The following is a 12,617-nucleotide window of genomic DNA, read 5'->3' as shown; positions in this document are numbered from 1 at the left end:
AGTAGGCAGCTACATGCGTCCACAGCACAGTCGCGTAATTCTGCTCATTTATAGTACCTCCCCCACCCAGAAAGACTGGTGAGGCAACTATTGAAAATGGTGGTCCCGCTCTTACAGACGGGTATCGTCAGAGGTGAGCAAAATACAAAATGGTCGGTAATACTTTAAAGGCAATTCTTACAAGTGTATGGCAGCAATTCGAAGTAGCAATTTAAAAGGCTAACATAAAACACGAAATCAGAGCAGTCATTCCCACCTCAAATAGCAGTGCTACGCAGTCGCGTCAGCCTGCTCATTTATAGTACCTCCCCCACCCAGAAAGACTGGTGCGGCAACTATTGAAAATGGCAGTTCTGCTCTAACAGGCGGGTACCGTCAGAAGTGTGCAAAAGATGGTCAGTAATACTTTAAGGGCAATTCTGACAAGCGAATGGTGGTGTATTTTCCTCTGCTGTGGAATTCTAAAATTTTGGACACGTTGCCACAGAGATAATTAAATATTGATTTAGTGAGCAGCAAATTATGGGCTTTCACGGTTAGAGAGATGGAATTCAGATATGATATTGCCTAGTTTGATTTGCTTTGTCAGAGGAATATGAAGGATGCGAACCAGGCATGGTGGTTCCTCCCACTTAAGCAACAACTGCCAGGCAGGTAAATGCTGAGGTTACAGTTGGAATTTCCGAAAAGCAACTCGACTTTTACTTACTTGAGCAATTTTCCACCATTTGTTGGCTTCAGTGGCATCACAAGATCTAAGCATGTAGTATGCCATTTACTAGGCTATGTGTCAAAATTCTGAATATTTTTTGCCAAATATTTTTGAAAGCACAGTTTTTATAATATCATGCGCCAAGCAATTGGACTGCAAGGCCATCCCTGCCCTCGCTACTAAAATTCAAATAATATGTTTCTGACAGAATGGTGTGCTAATCTTCTGATCGACTGCCCATGAGTTCTCCAAAAGCGTCAGAGAAATTTCAGAGGCCAGGCACATTTTTTATGTATTTTTCCTCGGGTAATACAGTAGTTGTTAATGGCTTTCTTGCTATCAGAAGCAAACGACTGAAAATCCCAAACTGTCATTTTTCATTAGTTATACGTTGCTTGGCCCTGCGCTACACAGGGCTTTAGGATTTCTTGAGAAAACATACAAAGGCTTGAAGTTGTATTTCAAACGGAGTCCTCCGAGAACAGAGTAATGGCAGGAAAAGAAGCAGGCCCTTCCAACTATGTAGGTAGCTTGCAAAATGAATAATGCCTGTATCACACTTAGAGTTTGGGGAACTATAATTGCAGCGTTATTTGTAAAGAAAGGACTAATCTGAAATTTCGACTGTTTTACAAAATGTCAAGATGCATTACAAAATACAACGAAATAAAACAAACATTTGCAATGCAATAGGTCTCGCATTTACACGAGTTTAAGCTATTGGCATTGTAAATGACAATGCCTTTTATTTATGTTTTATAAACCAAAATATAAATAAAAGGCATTGTCATTTACAATGCCAATAGCTCAAACTCACGTAAATGCGAGCTAGCAGTCAATCTGCAGCCAGAAACAGAGTGAGAGCTTCAGTGAGAGGCAGAGCGCCCGGTCATAGAGCAGCAAATAGCAGTTTTGTGCACTCAGCCAGTGAAAACAAAGTTACTCACGGAGGACTCGCATAACCTCAGTCACACTGTAGCCAGTCACTCTCATAACACTCATGGGTATTTCATCGCAGATCAGTTGGTTACAAAGCTGAGTAGTTTGAGCCGCGGGGCAGTGGTGTTTAGTCAGTAAAAGCGAAGTCAAGTGTAGGCAGAGAAAGAGCAGGCGCACAGAATGATGCCAACCCCCGCTGTGTTTGCTGGCAACGTTGTGTGCGCTCGTTAATAACTGTAACCCATGGACATGCTAAAGGCTGACTCCTCACCCCGGTTCTCCCTGCAAGACCCCCTTACCAACTCCAAGATCCTGGAAAGGTGATCCGCCGTTACCCCGAAACCTGACGGTGGAATTGTGCATGGGTCCAGCATTTTAATAGCGGCTGGCACTTTTCTTTCGGCGACCCGCGTTTGTAAACAAAGTAGCGCAGCCACCATTACGTGAATGGCATTACGGGGCGCTTGTTAAAAAAACAAAGTAAGATAACGGACCTGCATGCGAACAAAGTGGCGCCGCTGCCATTACATGAAAGCGCACAACAGGGCGCTTGTTAAAAAACAAAGTGGCACGTCCGCCATTACACAAAAGCACACAATGGGCGCTTGTTAAAAAACAAAGTGGCGCGTTCGCCATTACATGAAAGCGCACAACAGGGCACTTGGTAAACTAGGAAGTAGTCCCTAATTAAAAAGATAACAGCCCAGCAGCGGAACTAAACTGTAGTTGGTAGGTGCTGCTTCCAGCAAAACGGAAGCAAAAAGGAAGTGACGTATCGGATCGCAAGCCAACAATAAGCCAGATAAGAAGAGTAATGCCAGAATTAACCAATGGCAAGCGGCAGGAGAAATGACCCTCCATATTCTGCATGCGCTGTCTAGGCTCGACCTAAAAATACATACAAGTTTAGTTCCCAAGAGCAAAATATAAACATGTTGGCTTACCTGTTGAGGTAAACAAAGCATCCATTTTATGTAGATCAATTATAATTTCCATGATCTTAAAAACACTTTTTTGCAAATACAATCTAGGAAAAGTAACGGAACTGGAATTTTAATAAAGACACCATAATAGTAGTTGATTTCTCCAAACTTGTGCGTGAGTCTCGGTAAAGCCTATTTGTGATCAAGTGGAACAGTGCAGGCCATTATTATTTACATTAAGTCCATCATGTGAGTAATCCCTGAACCTGAGTAGTTCCAATTCACTTACACTTTACTGCTGCGTAACGAGAGAAACGGAAGGCCACTTGATTGAATGACTATAGAAACAAGCATTTGCAATGCAATAGGTCTTGCATTTATGCGAGTTTGAGCTATTGGCATTGTAAATGACAATGGGCCATATGTAGGTAGGCTGTGTTTTGCGATTCTCTAATTGCAATTTTTAGGGAATCGCAATTAGAGAATAGCAAAACGCTATGTAGGTAGGATTAGCAATTTTGTTAGCGAATCCCACCTATTCCTTATTTGCGATTCTCTAATTGAGAATCGCAAATAAGGAATACCTTGCCATTCATTCCTATGGGCTAAAAGGCCCATAGGAATGAATAGGAAGACATTCTCAATTTGCGATTCTCAATTAGAGAATCGCAAATTGAGAATGCAATTTCAAGGGTGCAAGGGTGTCAACATGACACCCTTTTGCACCCCTGTAATGAGCATGGGTGCACATGTGGCGCACATACATGCCCTAAGGGCATGTATGTGTGCCACATAGCACTTTGAATAATGCAAAAAACTGCATTATTGAAAGAAATCGCAAATTACCATCAACCTGAAGTTGGTGGTAATTTGCGATTCCTTAAGCCAAAATAGCACAACTTGAGTGCTTTCTACATTGCATTTAAAGAATCGCTATTTGGGATTCCTTAAATGCATTTGCAAAATAAGGAATCGCAAATTTTGCGATTCCTTATTTTGCATGCAGATTTTCCTTCCTACATCCCACTTAGCAAAATTGCGATCGCAAACGCCGACATTGGCGAATTTCGGCGTTTGCGATCGCAATTTTGCTTTCTACATATGGCCCTATGCCTTTAATTTGTGGTTTGGTTTTTAAAACCTAAATAAAAGGCATTGTCATTTACAATGCCAATAGCTCAAACTCGCGTAAATGCGAGACCTATTGCATTGCAAATGCTTGTTCTGAAAGGACCTAGCTGGCAATTTTCCCATACATTGCTACCGCGACAGACGCTCGTTTGCTGCAATACTGCAGTCCTACTTCATGCTGTGCTGGAGTGTGCCAGTTTAATTAAATAAATGTCTTGTTTGTACAAAAGTAACTTCACGTCCATCATTTGGTGCTATAGTATGTGCTAAAAAAACAGCGCAACAAACAAGTGCCGCAAACAGCGGCTTCTAGCATTTCGGCCATTCGTGTTGTTCCCATGCTAAATGTTTGCCGCACACTGCTAATAATTATGCAACATTACTTAACAGCGTGATTTTACTTAACAAGAGAAAAACGAAATTACCGAAATTATGCAGCACAACAGATTTTGCCACGACCTAATTAGAACCTGCAGTCAAGCAGGTTGCACACTGAGGACACAAAACTGTGCTGATATTCCACTCAATTATTCGGTATTATGACATGTTCTGAACTAGAGTACTTTCGATATGGAATTCTTCTGATTGTCAATAGAACATGTAGTACATTTCGGGTACACGTTTACTATTACACGGAATACAGAGGAACAAAAAATCCATTAAAACAAGTACCATAATGTTTTCAGACTTGGCCTGCCGACTGAAACCACCACATCTCCCAGGTATAAAATAAGCACACGCAGGAAAACAAAACTGTTTTAGAATTTGGTGAGAAGGAGGAACAGTATTAGTGCGGTAATTACTATCGTAATGTGCTCCCTCATAAAGGCACTCTAGCTTACTTTCACTCTTCCTACTATACCTGTTCTCACAGACATATTGCACTCATTCAGCTCATTCATCCATTAATTCATACACACTTTAAAAATGGTTTGTGTGCTCAATCCTACGCCCTCCCCCTTCTCCCTCCCCCAAACTTACGTCCCCTAGACATGCGCACACGCCATTCTCTCTCTCTCTCCCCCCGTGCAGTCCAATTCTGAAATCCTAAAGCGAAATGATTAGGGGTCTGCGCCACACGTCCTTCCACTTGTTCCAAACAAGAGTGTATTCTCGCATCGAGCCACAAAGTCTTACTTTCAGCAGCCCCATACAGTCTGGCAGCCAAGTCCAGGCCACCTTAAACTAGATGAGTGCCAGAGCATGCTCTTAAGCATCGCGGGCAACAGTCCTCGAACTCCCACACCTCTGTACTCCCAGAAGTCAGGAATGGGACGGCAGGCACCAGAACTTGCTCCAACTCCTGAGGAAGAAGTATCGACCAGCTGTACCTGGGCAGGGCTTTTGTCAACCCTCACACCTCTTGCACACGCCACTTAATTTACATTTTGAAAGGACTCATGCCCCGTGTAAAGAAAAAAATATATGCCACACCACCCCTCCCCTGCTCTTTTTAACAGCCAGCCTAACTAACTTCCCTTTTACTTCTTCTGTTGTAACTTTTCTGTTGAGCACAGTAGAAGCGTAACATATGGTTTACACTTGCCCATCACTAAACTACAAATGTCACCAAAATGTTTAACACAACACCAAAGCATTCAATAAGTAAACTCACAATAAAATTGAACACCTTTCTGCCAAACGATAACCAGCTGCCTGCGTACACACAAGGTACCTACTGGGCAACGCAACACTTTTTCAATCGAACTTATAAGACACTCTTCTAAAACAGAGCGCTACAGTCAGACCCAGACACCCTCGTGCACAACATAGCATTAACGCCCTTTAGTTGGCAAAACCAAGCCATCTCAACAAGGCTACCCCTGCAGCACACCAGCAACACAGATCTCCAAACCATTCACACAACATTAATTTCCACACCCTCATACAAACATTGCATTGCAAGTTTTGAGCTGGAGGATGGTATTGTCTAGAAAGCAATCCGCATACAAAGGCTATGAATGGAGAACCGACCAAACAGCTCAACGAAGAACAGTAAAATCCTTCAGCACGTCCAGCTATATACAGAGATATGAGCATGATAAAACTAATTTTACTTTCACATTAACCAACACTAACATTACTCAACCAGGCATTTATCAAATCCCTAAGAAATAAGCGAAGTACGTCGTCCGCCTACTGGAAAAACTTAATAAAGGAAATAGTACACGCCCCGTGTAACAACCAAGTAAAGGGGCCAGTAACCATGGGAGGGTACAAATGACAACATGGCGGTACAAAGAAGGCACTAACAAGCCTCATAATGAATCAGAAGACAGCATTTACAAAGGACAAATACACAAGCCAATGAAAAATAAGGGTGGGGGAGTGGGCGAAGGTTCTCTCCGTACAGAAATACCACAGCTCTACGCAGAGCAGCACTTGCGCGCTGGCTCACGCTCGACCTAAAGAGAGATATATACTCAAAACTAGCTGCTTAGTACCACTACAGCATGCTGCACTCCTGCAACAGTACAGAGTTGCGAGGCAGCCAAGACTAGATAGGCTTTTTATTCCACAGCGCCGATAGGCTGGTGCCCCTGGAGGCCGGTTTTGAAAGCCCAGAGCCGCTCGTGTTGCCTCTGTCGCTTTCGAAAGCTCCCTGAGGTTATTTGCAAAAGCCACAAGGGATATTTAAGTGAAAGAAAGAGAAGGAGTGAGAGGGAAGGAGAACAGAGAGGAAGAAGTGAGAGCGAGCAGAGGAAGAGATATATGTATATATATATATATACATATATATATATATATATAGAGAGAGAGAGAGAGAGAGAGAGAGAGAGAAAGAGAGAGATTTGATAGATGGAAAAAACTAGTGTGAGGAGATGAAGGGAGGGGAGGGTGGGTTGACTCTGTTGCCAGGTCTGATTTGAGTCCCTCAGTCCAGCCCTGGAGAAAGCCTTCATCCTAAAATGCCTGTCCACGTTAGCATCTTAATCTAGTCAAAACCTTTGGTGCACAACATATCCCCATCCTGGTCTCCTGGGGGTATCTGGTGGGCGGAGCTTGTGGAGTTGTACTACGTGGAATTATGCGGAGATGCATAAAAGCTGTGTTGTCTTCTGCAGAATGAAAAGGCGTTGCAACACCCCAACAGTTACATGACATATGTCAAATGCCAATAGCTCTTTGACGAGGCAATATGGTATTGCTGGTGCTGTGAACAATGGGCTGTTAATAGGAGGGGATGGAAATGGGTGCCTGGCAATGCTACTGCTACTGCTACTGTTTCATTTGTTACAAGTTTTTTAAATAATGGGGAGACTGTTTACTGACATCTTTTGCCAGTTAACTACTTGTGCTGCTTAAACCACATACATAGTGCTTCGTTTGGTTAGTGGTCATGTTGACTGCTAGCTAGCGTAGGAATGGGTGGGATACAGGTTCTGCTGACACCCGTGCATTATGTAACCACTACTACGGGCCTGAGATGGTGTTCCTTCGGAAACAGAAAGAAGGTCATTCGGGTAAATACTTAGCGTACACTCACCTGGAAGCCTCAGCTACCATCCCTAGTGCCAGGAAATTTCGGAACCTTTCACACTGCAACTAGTGCGCACACTGGAAGTACTAGCCAGAGCTGCTCAGGGGCAGATGGGAAAATGGGAGGGTCAGCGGCTTCCCAGACCACTGGAGTGGCCATCTTACTAAGGAACAGGACACCAAGAGGATGCCTGCCTAGCATGCGCAGGAACATAAGAATGCTCCTAGATAATCCAAGAGAGGGTAGCAACTCAACATGATTCAAACTAGCAGCCATTATACTAGAAATGGGCAGCTGAAACCGCTGATGAAAACCTTCCTCCCAGCACCAACAATACAACTGCTACTCTCTGGGGGCAGTATGCCATACGGCTGTTCTTGGAGATCTCACTTTGTTTTACAGTTGCTGTGTTCAGAGTTGGACTGTATTGCTTAGTAATAGAGGATGTATTCTCTTCACCTTCACAGGGGTGGGTCGGCTCCAGTAAACTCGACTACACTACGTGATAGGCAGAGTTTTTTGTCGAACTCCGAGCTCCAGGCGGAGCACGGAGAGGGAAAAACTTTGCAAGCTCCACCAGCAGAGCGGAGTTCACCGCTCACCCCTACCCTTAAAGCTAATCCTATTTCGTCTGTCTTTGCATAACCGCACACATGTGCCAAACCCCTAAAGAAATCAACCATGGCTTGTAAAATGCAGTAAAGTGTACAGTTAGGCCAAACACAGAAAAAGGAATTAAGAACTGTATGTCCTCACTCAGGTCCTCATTCCAGGAGCAGGGTAATCCCAATTTTGACCAAAGTCTCGTGCATTATCTCTGCATGAGTATATGGATTACAAACAGTGTGAGAATATGGATTACAAATAGTGTGACAATACAGCACTATTGTCACAATCCCTAGGGAATTTGTGAGTGTAAAAGATCCCTTGGTTTGTATTCAGCCGTGGCCCGTGGAGGGAGTTCCGTGGGGCGGTAAGGCGGGGCGGGGGAGGGGCAGGGTGGGGGTTCTAAAAACCGGAATATGGATAATTGCAGGTAAGTAAACAATTAAATAAATAAAACGAATTTCGTAGCGCGCGCTGCAACGCAAAATGCGATGCAGCGCGCGCTACGAAATTCATTTTATTTATTTAATTGTTTCCTTACCTGCAATTATCCATATTCCGGTTTTTAGAACCCCCCACCCACCCCTCCCCCTCCCCACCTTACCGCCCCACGGAACTCCCTCCACGGGCCGCGGCTGTTTGTATTAAGCAACTCGAACAGCAAAAGCCTTTATCTCCATTCCGACATAGGGCACCCAGAAAATACTGAACCATAACCAGGAGCTCTGTTGCCTTCCCAAATCACATGTCATTTGCAAATTTGTGGCCATTAGGGTCCATCTGTTGGTACTCAAACTGTAACCTGATTAATTTGTTGTGCAATTGTCACTCAGTTGTACATCATTAATATTGCCAGTGCCATGCAGTCTCATTAGTTGCTTACATATTAGGTAATATTAAACAGCGGGGAAAGCACACCATAACTATATGAAATACATTCACGTATTTTCAACAATGAAAAACTGAATTGAGCTCTGATTTAGGTATTAGTTTGTTGCAAAATACAGTGAATTTCAGCCACAAGAAATATACCCAGGAGGACTCACAAAATACAGGCAATTACCTGCAGCAGGGTCTGTGACTGCTTGACTTGCAATCCCAGATGGTGGTTCCTGGAGCTGATATGTCGCCGTCGTGGAAGGTGTCGTTGGGCTGGTGCTATTGCTGCTCATGTAATGAGAGGGATACGGCGAGCTATTGTAATATTGCGCATACTGGCCCTGGCCGAAGTTGGGATATGAAGGATATTCCTACCGTGCAAAAAGCAACAGAAGAGTAGTCAAGCATTATGCTACTTCCTTCTATACATTCCAAAGCACAATTGGAAACATAAGTCATTTCGTTACTCTGTGTATGTTTCTTGCACTGTTTTACATACAGAAAATGTCCACAGGTATACTATAGTTTCAAAATACTTCTAACATATTGAAAAGGGTGAAACACAATCATCAAACAATAAATATAAATGCCAACGTCATAATCTTTAGATCATAGTGAGTGGTTTATCAAAATATTTGGTGTCCTATCATAAATAGAAATCGCTTTGCGGGAAATGCAGCTTTGTACAAGGCTGTGCGGAAAGGTGTGTCGACATTCTACGATGTTAAAGGTACCCAGATGCCTATTGTTGAACCAATGTGCACTCAGTACCAAAGCCCATTCAGACAGCAATTAAACATGAACATTCACATTATGATCTACTCAGCTCATTCTACAATTAACCTTCGGCTTTGCTTAGGGGTCATCAGTGTGATGTAGCAGACATTTGACAGCAGTAAACCATAGTGGGGTAATACCTGGCATCATATGGTGACAGAAATATTTCAGAAAAGAAATTAAGAGTAATAGTACAGTAGAGAACAACTTTTCTCAGTTACAGTCTACTTGCTACACGCCCATTTGACCTCTAAGAAAACTTTCTTCGGGGTTTCCACCATACAGTAAAAGCATATACAGGATGTAAACGCCCACTGGGGTATGCTTTCTTAATAGCATCAATAGTTCCAATTAAAAGGTTGGAATAAAGTCATACCTACTGCATAGGCATTGTCTATTTTTAACATGACTTGTCATTAAAAGACATTTATCATTCACAGATGTTCAACAATCGATGGGCCCGATTCACAGAACTAATCTGAGACAAAATCCTTAACTTACTACTTCTGGTATTCACAGAAGGCATTTAGTAGTAGTAAAGTTAGGATTTTGTATTAAGTCTGTCTTAAGTCTGTCTTAAGTTTGTCTCAAGTCTGTCTTAAGTTTGTCTTAAGTCTGTCTTAAGTCTGTCTTACGCCTGTCTTAAGTTTGTCTTCTCAGTCTTAAGTTTGTCTTAAGAGTGTCTTAAGTTTGTCTTAAGTCAAACTTAAGACAAAATCCTAACTTTACTACTACTAAATGCCTTCTGTGAATACCAAAAGTAGTAAGTTTAGGATTTTGTCTCAGATTAGTTCTGTGAATCGGGCCCATAGACATGTGCAGAACTGTAAGAGGCTAACAAGTGTCATGACTGACACGTTTTGAAAGTTACAAAGTTCAAAGGGTAACTAGCATCAAGAAACTGCAAGCATACAGATTAATAAAAAGTTGAAGAACATATACTCGGTAAGGAGTAGAAGAATAAAATCTTTCCTTGTGATGATCAACGCACCACATAACACCATAGCATTTGTTTATCAAGAAGTTTCATCTCGATTACTGGGTTCAACCAGATGGTGCGGGCCGCATGCAAAAAGCAGATTTTATTTACAACCGGTGACCTGATACCATGCAAGACTGACTTTCAATATGATGAAGCAATTGGGTAGCACCAGGGCACAGCTATAAATAATACATTGCCGTATGCCTTGAAACTGTTAACACGGCATCACTCAAGTGACCTCTTTTTCTATGAATCATGTGGCCTTAGATCAGCAGTTAAAGACTATCATACGAGCATTTTCAACTAATTTGGCAGTTTCCTGTTTGCAGCACAGTACCTCTGTGGATTTCTTTCAGGCCCTCTTCATGAGTGGCCACTTTATTCCAATAGGGAGAATAATGGGCAAGACCCCGTCAGAATAATGAGATCAGCGGGAACACCACTCTTCTATTCACTTTCCCCTGAAAATTCAGCAATCAAAACGTTTAGGTGAAAGTCTGAGGTACAATGAGGAATTAGCCCTGGAATTTCTGATTTACCCGTTAACTCCATATTTCTAAGGATACCTCAGGGTCCAACTCGTAAATATCTGGACTTTCCCTGAGCCCAATAGTAGCAGTACTGCCAGCATTAGTCCTTCTTTGGCTGCTGCATTACCAGCCTATTTCTGATGTCATTCACAATGAGGGCTTAGGGGACAATTATGATGACGGTGGGACCACCACCGAAAGCCCATCAATGGTGGTCCCACCTCCATCAGAACAATCTTATCTGCCCGCCCTATTTCAATGGCGGGCGGATGGTTGGCAGTTGGCAAGACCGACCGCCGTGCATCTGACATGCTCCTTGAGCTGGCAGGTCGTGCGGAGGGGGTTGTATTGTCCACCATGGTGACGGTGCAGGCCAGGCACTGCCGTTGGGATTACAATGTCCCTTTCCACCCTCCTTTCCATGGCGGGTAACCCGCCATGAAAAGGTAGGCAGAAAGAGACTTTGGGGGCCCGTAGCCGGCCCCCTTTTCCCCTCTGGCCGTCCGATATGGGCAGTGGGGGGCACCTATGGTGCCCCCAACATATCCCTGCACCATGTAGCAGGCACTGCATGGTGCCTGCCACGTAGTGCAGGGATATGTCAGGTGTCCCTATTTTGAATTGCAGTGGGTGCTGCAGCCAGCAGCACCTGCCGCAATGCAAGTATAGGCATAGCGGCTGCTGTGGTGGCGGTGGCATCATAATGCCTGTGTCGGGACCGCCATCCTAATCAGCCCCCTAGTATCCATCTCTGACTTTGCTCTCACATATTATATATATTTACCCAACTGTGTCTAGCCCTTGCCTCTCTGAATTGTTTAACTGATTTTACCCACTTTTTTTCTGATGAAAGACAGTGATACACTACCCCTGACAAGTCTCCTTTCAATGGGTCTACTCCCTTTCGTATTATACTGAAGGCGCCCATGACATTCCCTACTGTTGTTATCTCTGAAGTGGGAAGAGTAACTTTAACCCCTCCACAATCCAACATTTTCCCTACTGTTACACTGACTGGGGTGCGAATGGTAAATGTTACTCCTCCGCAATCTAACGCTTTCTCTACTATTGGAGAGGGAATTGTAAATTTTACCCCTCCGTAAACCTACACTTTCTCTACTTTTAAACTGACTGGGAATAGTACATTTTACCCCTCCACAATCCAACACTTTCCCTACTGTTGCACTGAATGGAGTGGGAATAGTACATTTTACCCCTGAGCAATTCAACGCTTTCCCTACTGTTGCATTTATAGTAGTGGGAATAGTAATTTGTACTTTTCTGGCCTTTAATTATTTTGGACTATTTTATAAATTGGAGTGTTTATACTATATGTTTTACTTGTGGACTTTTATAGTTTAGTATTTATTAATGAAATGTACATTATTATCCTTGTGTCTAGTTAAAATTATAATATTTTTAATTAGTAATGTTTTTAAAATATAATGTATTTTTAGTAAATTTACGGTTTTATATTGTTTCTTTTTTATTTGTAATGAAATGTTTATGCTTTTTCAATTTGTTATGGTATTGGGTATATATATATATATATATATATATATATATATATAGATAGAGAGAGAGAGAGAGATAGAGAGAGAGATAGATAGATAGATAGATAGATAGATAGATAGATAGATAGATAGATAGATAGATA

At 42.7% G+C, this 12,617-nt stretch overlaps 1 protein-coding gene across 11 annotated transcripts in view; it reads right to left on the bottom strand.

Annotated features, from left to right (window-relative positions):
- The window catches only part of EYA1 (EYA transcriptional coactivator and phosphatase 1), a 288,885-nt gene that overhangs the window by 161,795 nt on the left and 114,473 nt on the right, over positions 1 to 12,617 (bottom strand). For all 11 annotated transcript variants that reach the window (XM_085605441.1, XM_085605440.1, XM_085605446.1 and 8 more), the window contains one exon: positions 8,856 to 9,042. In XM_085605441.1, coding sequence (XP_085461567.1) covers positions 8,856 to 9,042 — 187 coding nt within the window. The remainder of the gene's footprint in view (positions 1 to 8,855; positions 9,043 to 12,617) is intronic.

The sequence above is a fragment of the Triturus cristatus genome, chromosome 5_1 (genome assembly GCF_964204655.1).
Source record: "Triturus cristatus chromosome 5_1, aTriCri1.1, whole genome shotgun sequence".
Lineage (NCBI taxonomy): Eukaryota > Metazoa > Chordata > Amphibia > Caudata > Salamandridae > Triturus > Triturus cristatus.
The sequence above is the reverse complement of the archived record's forward strand: the minus strand, read 5'-3'. Positions and strand labels throughout refer to the sequence as shown.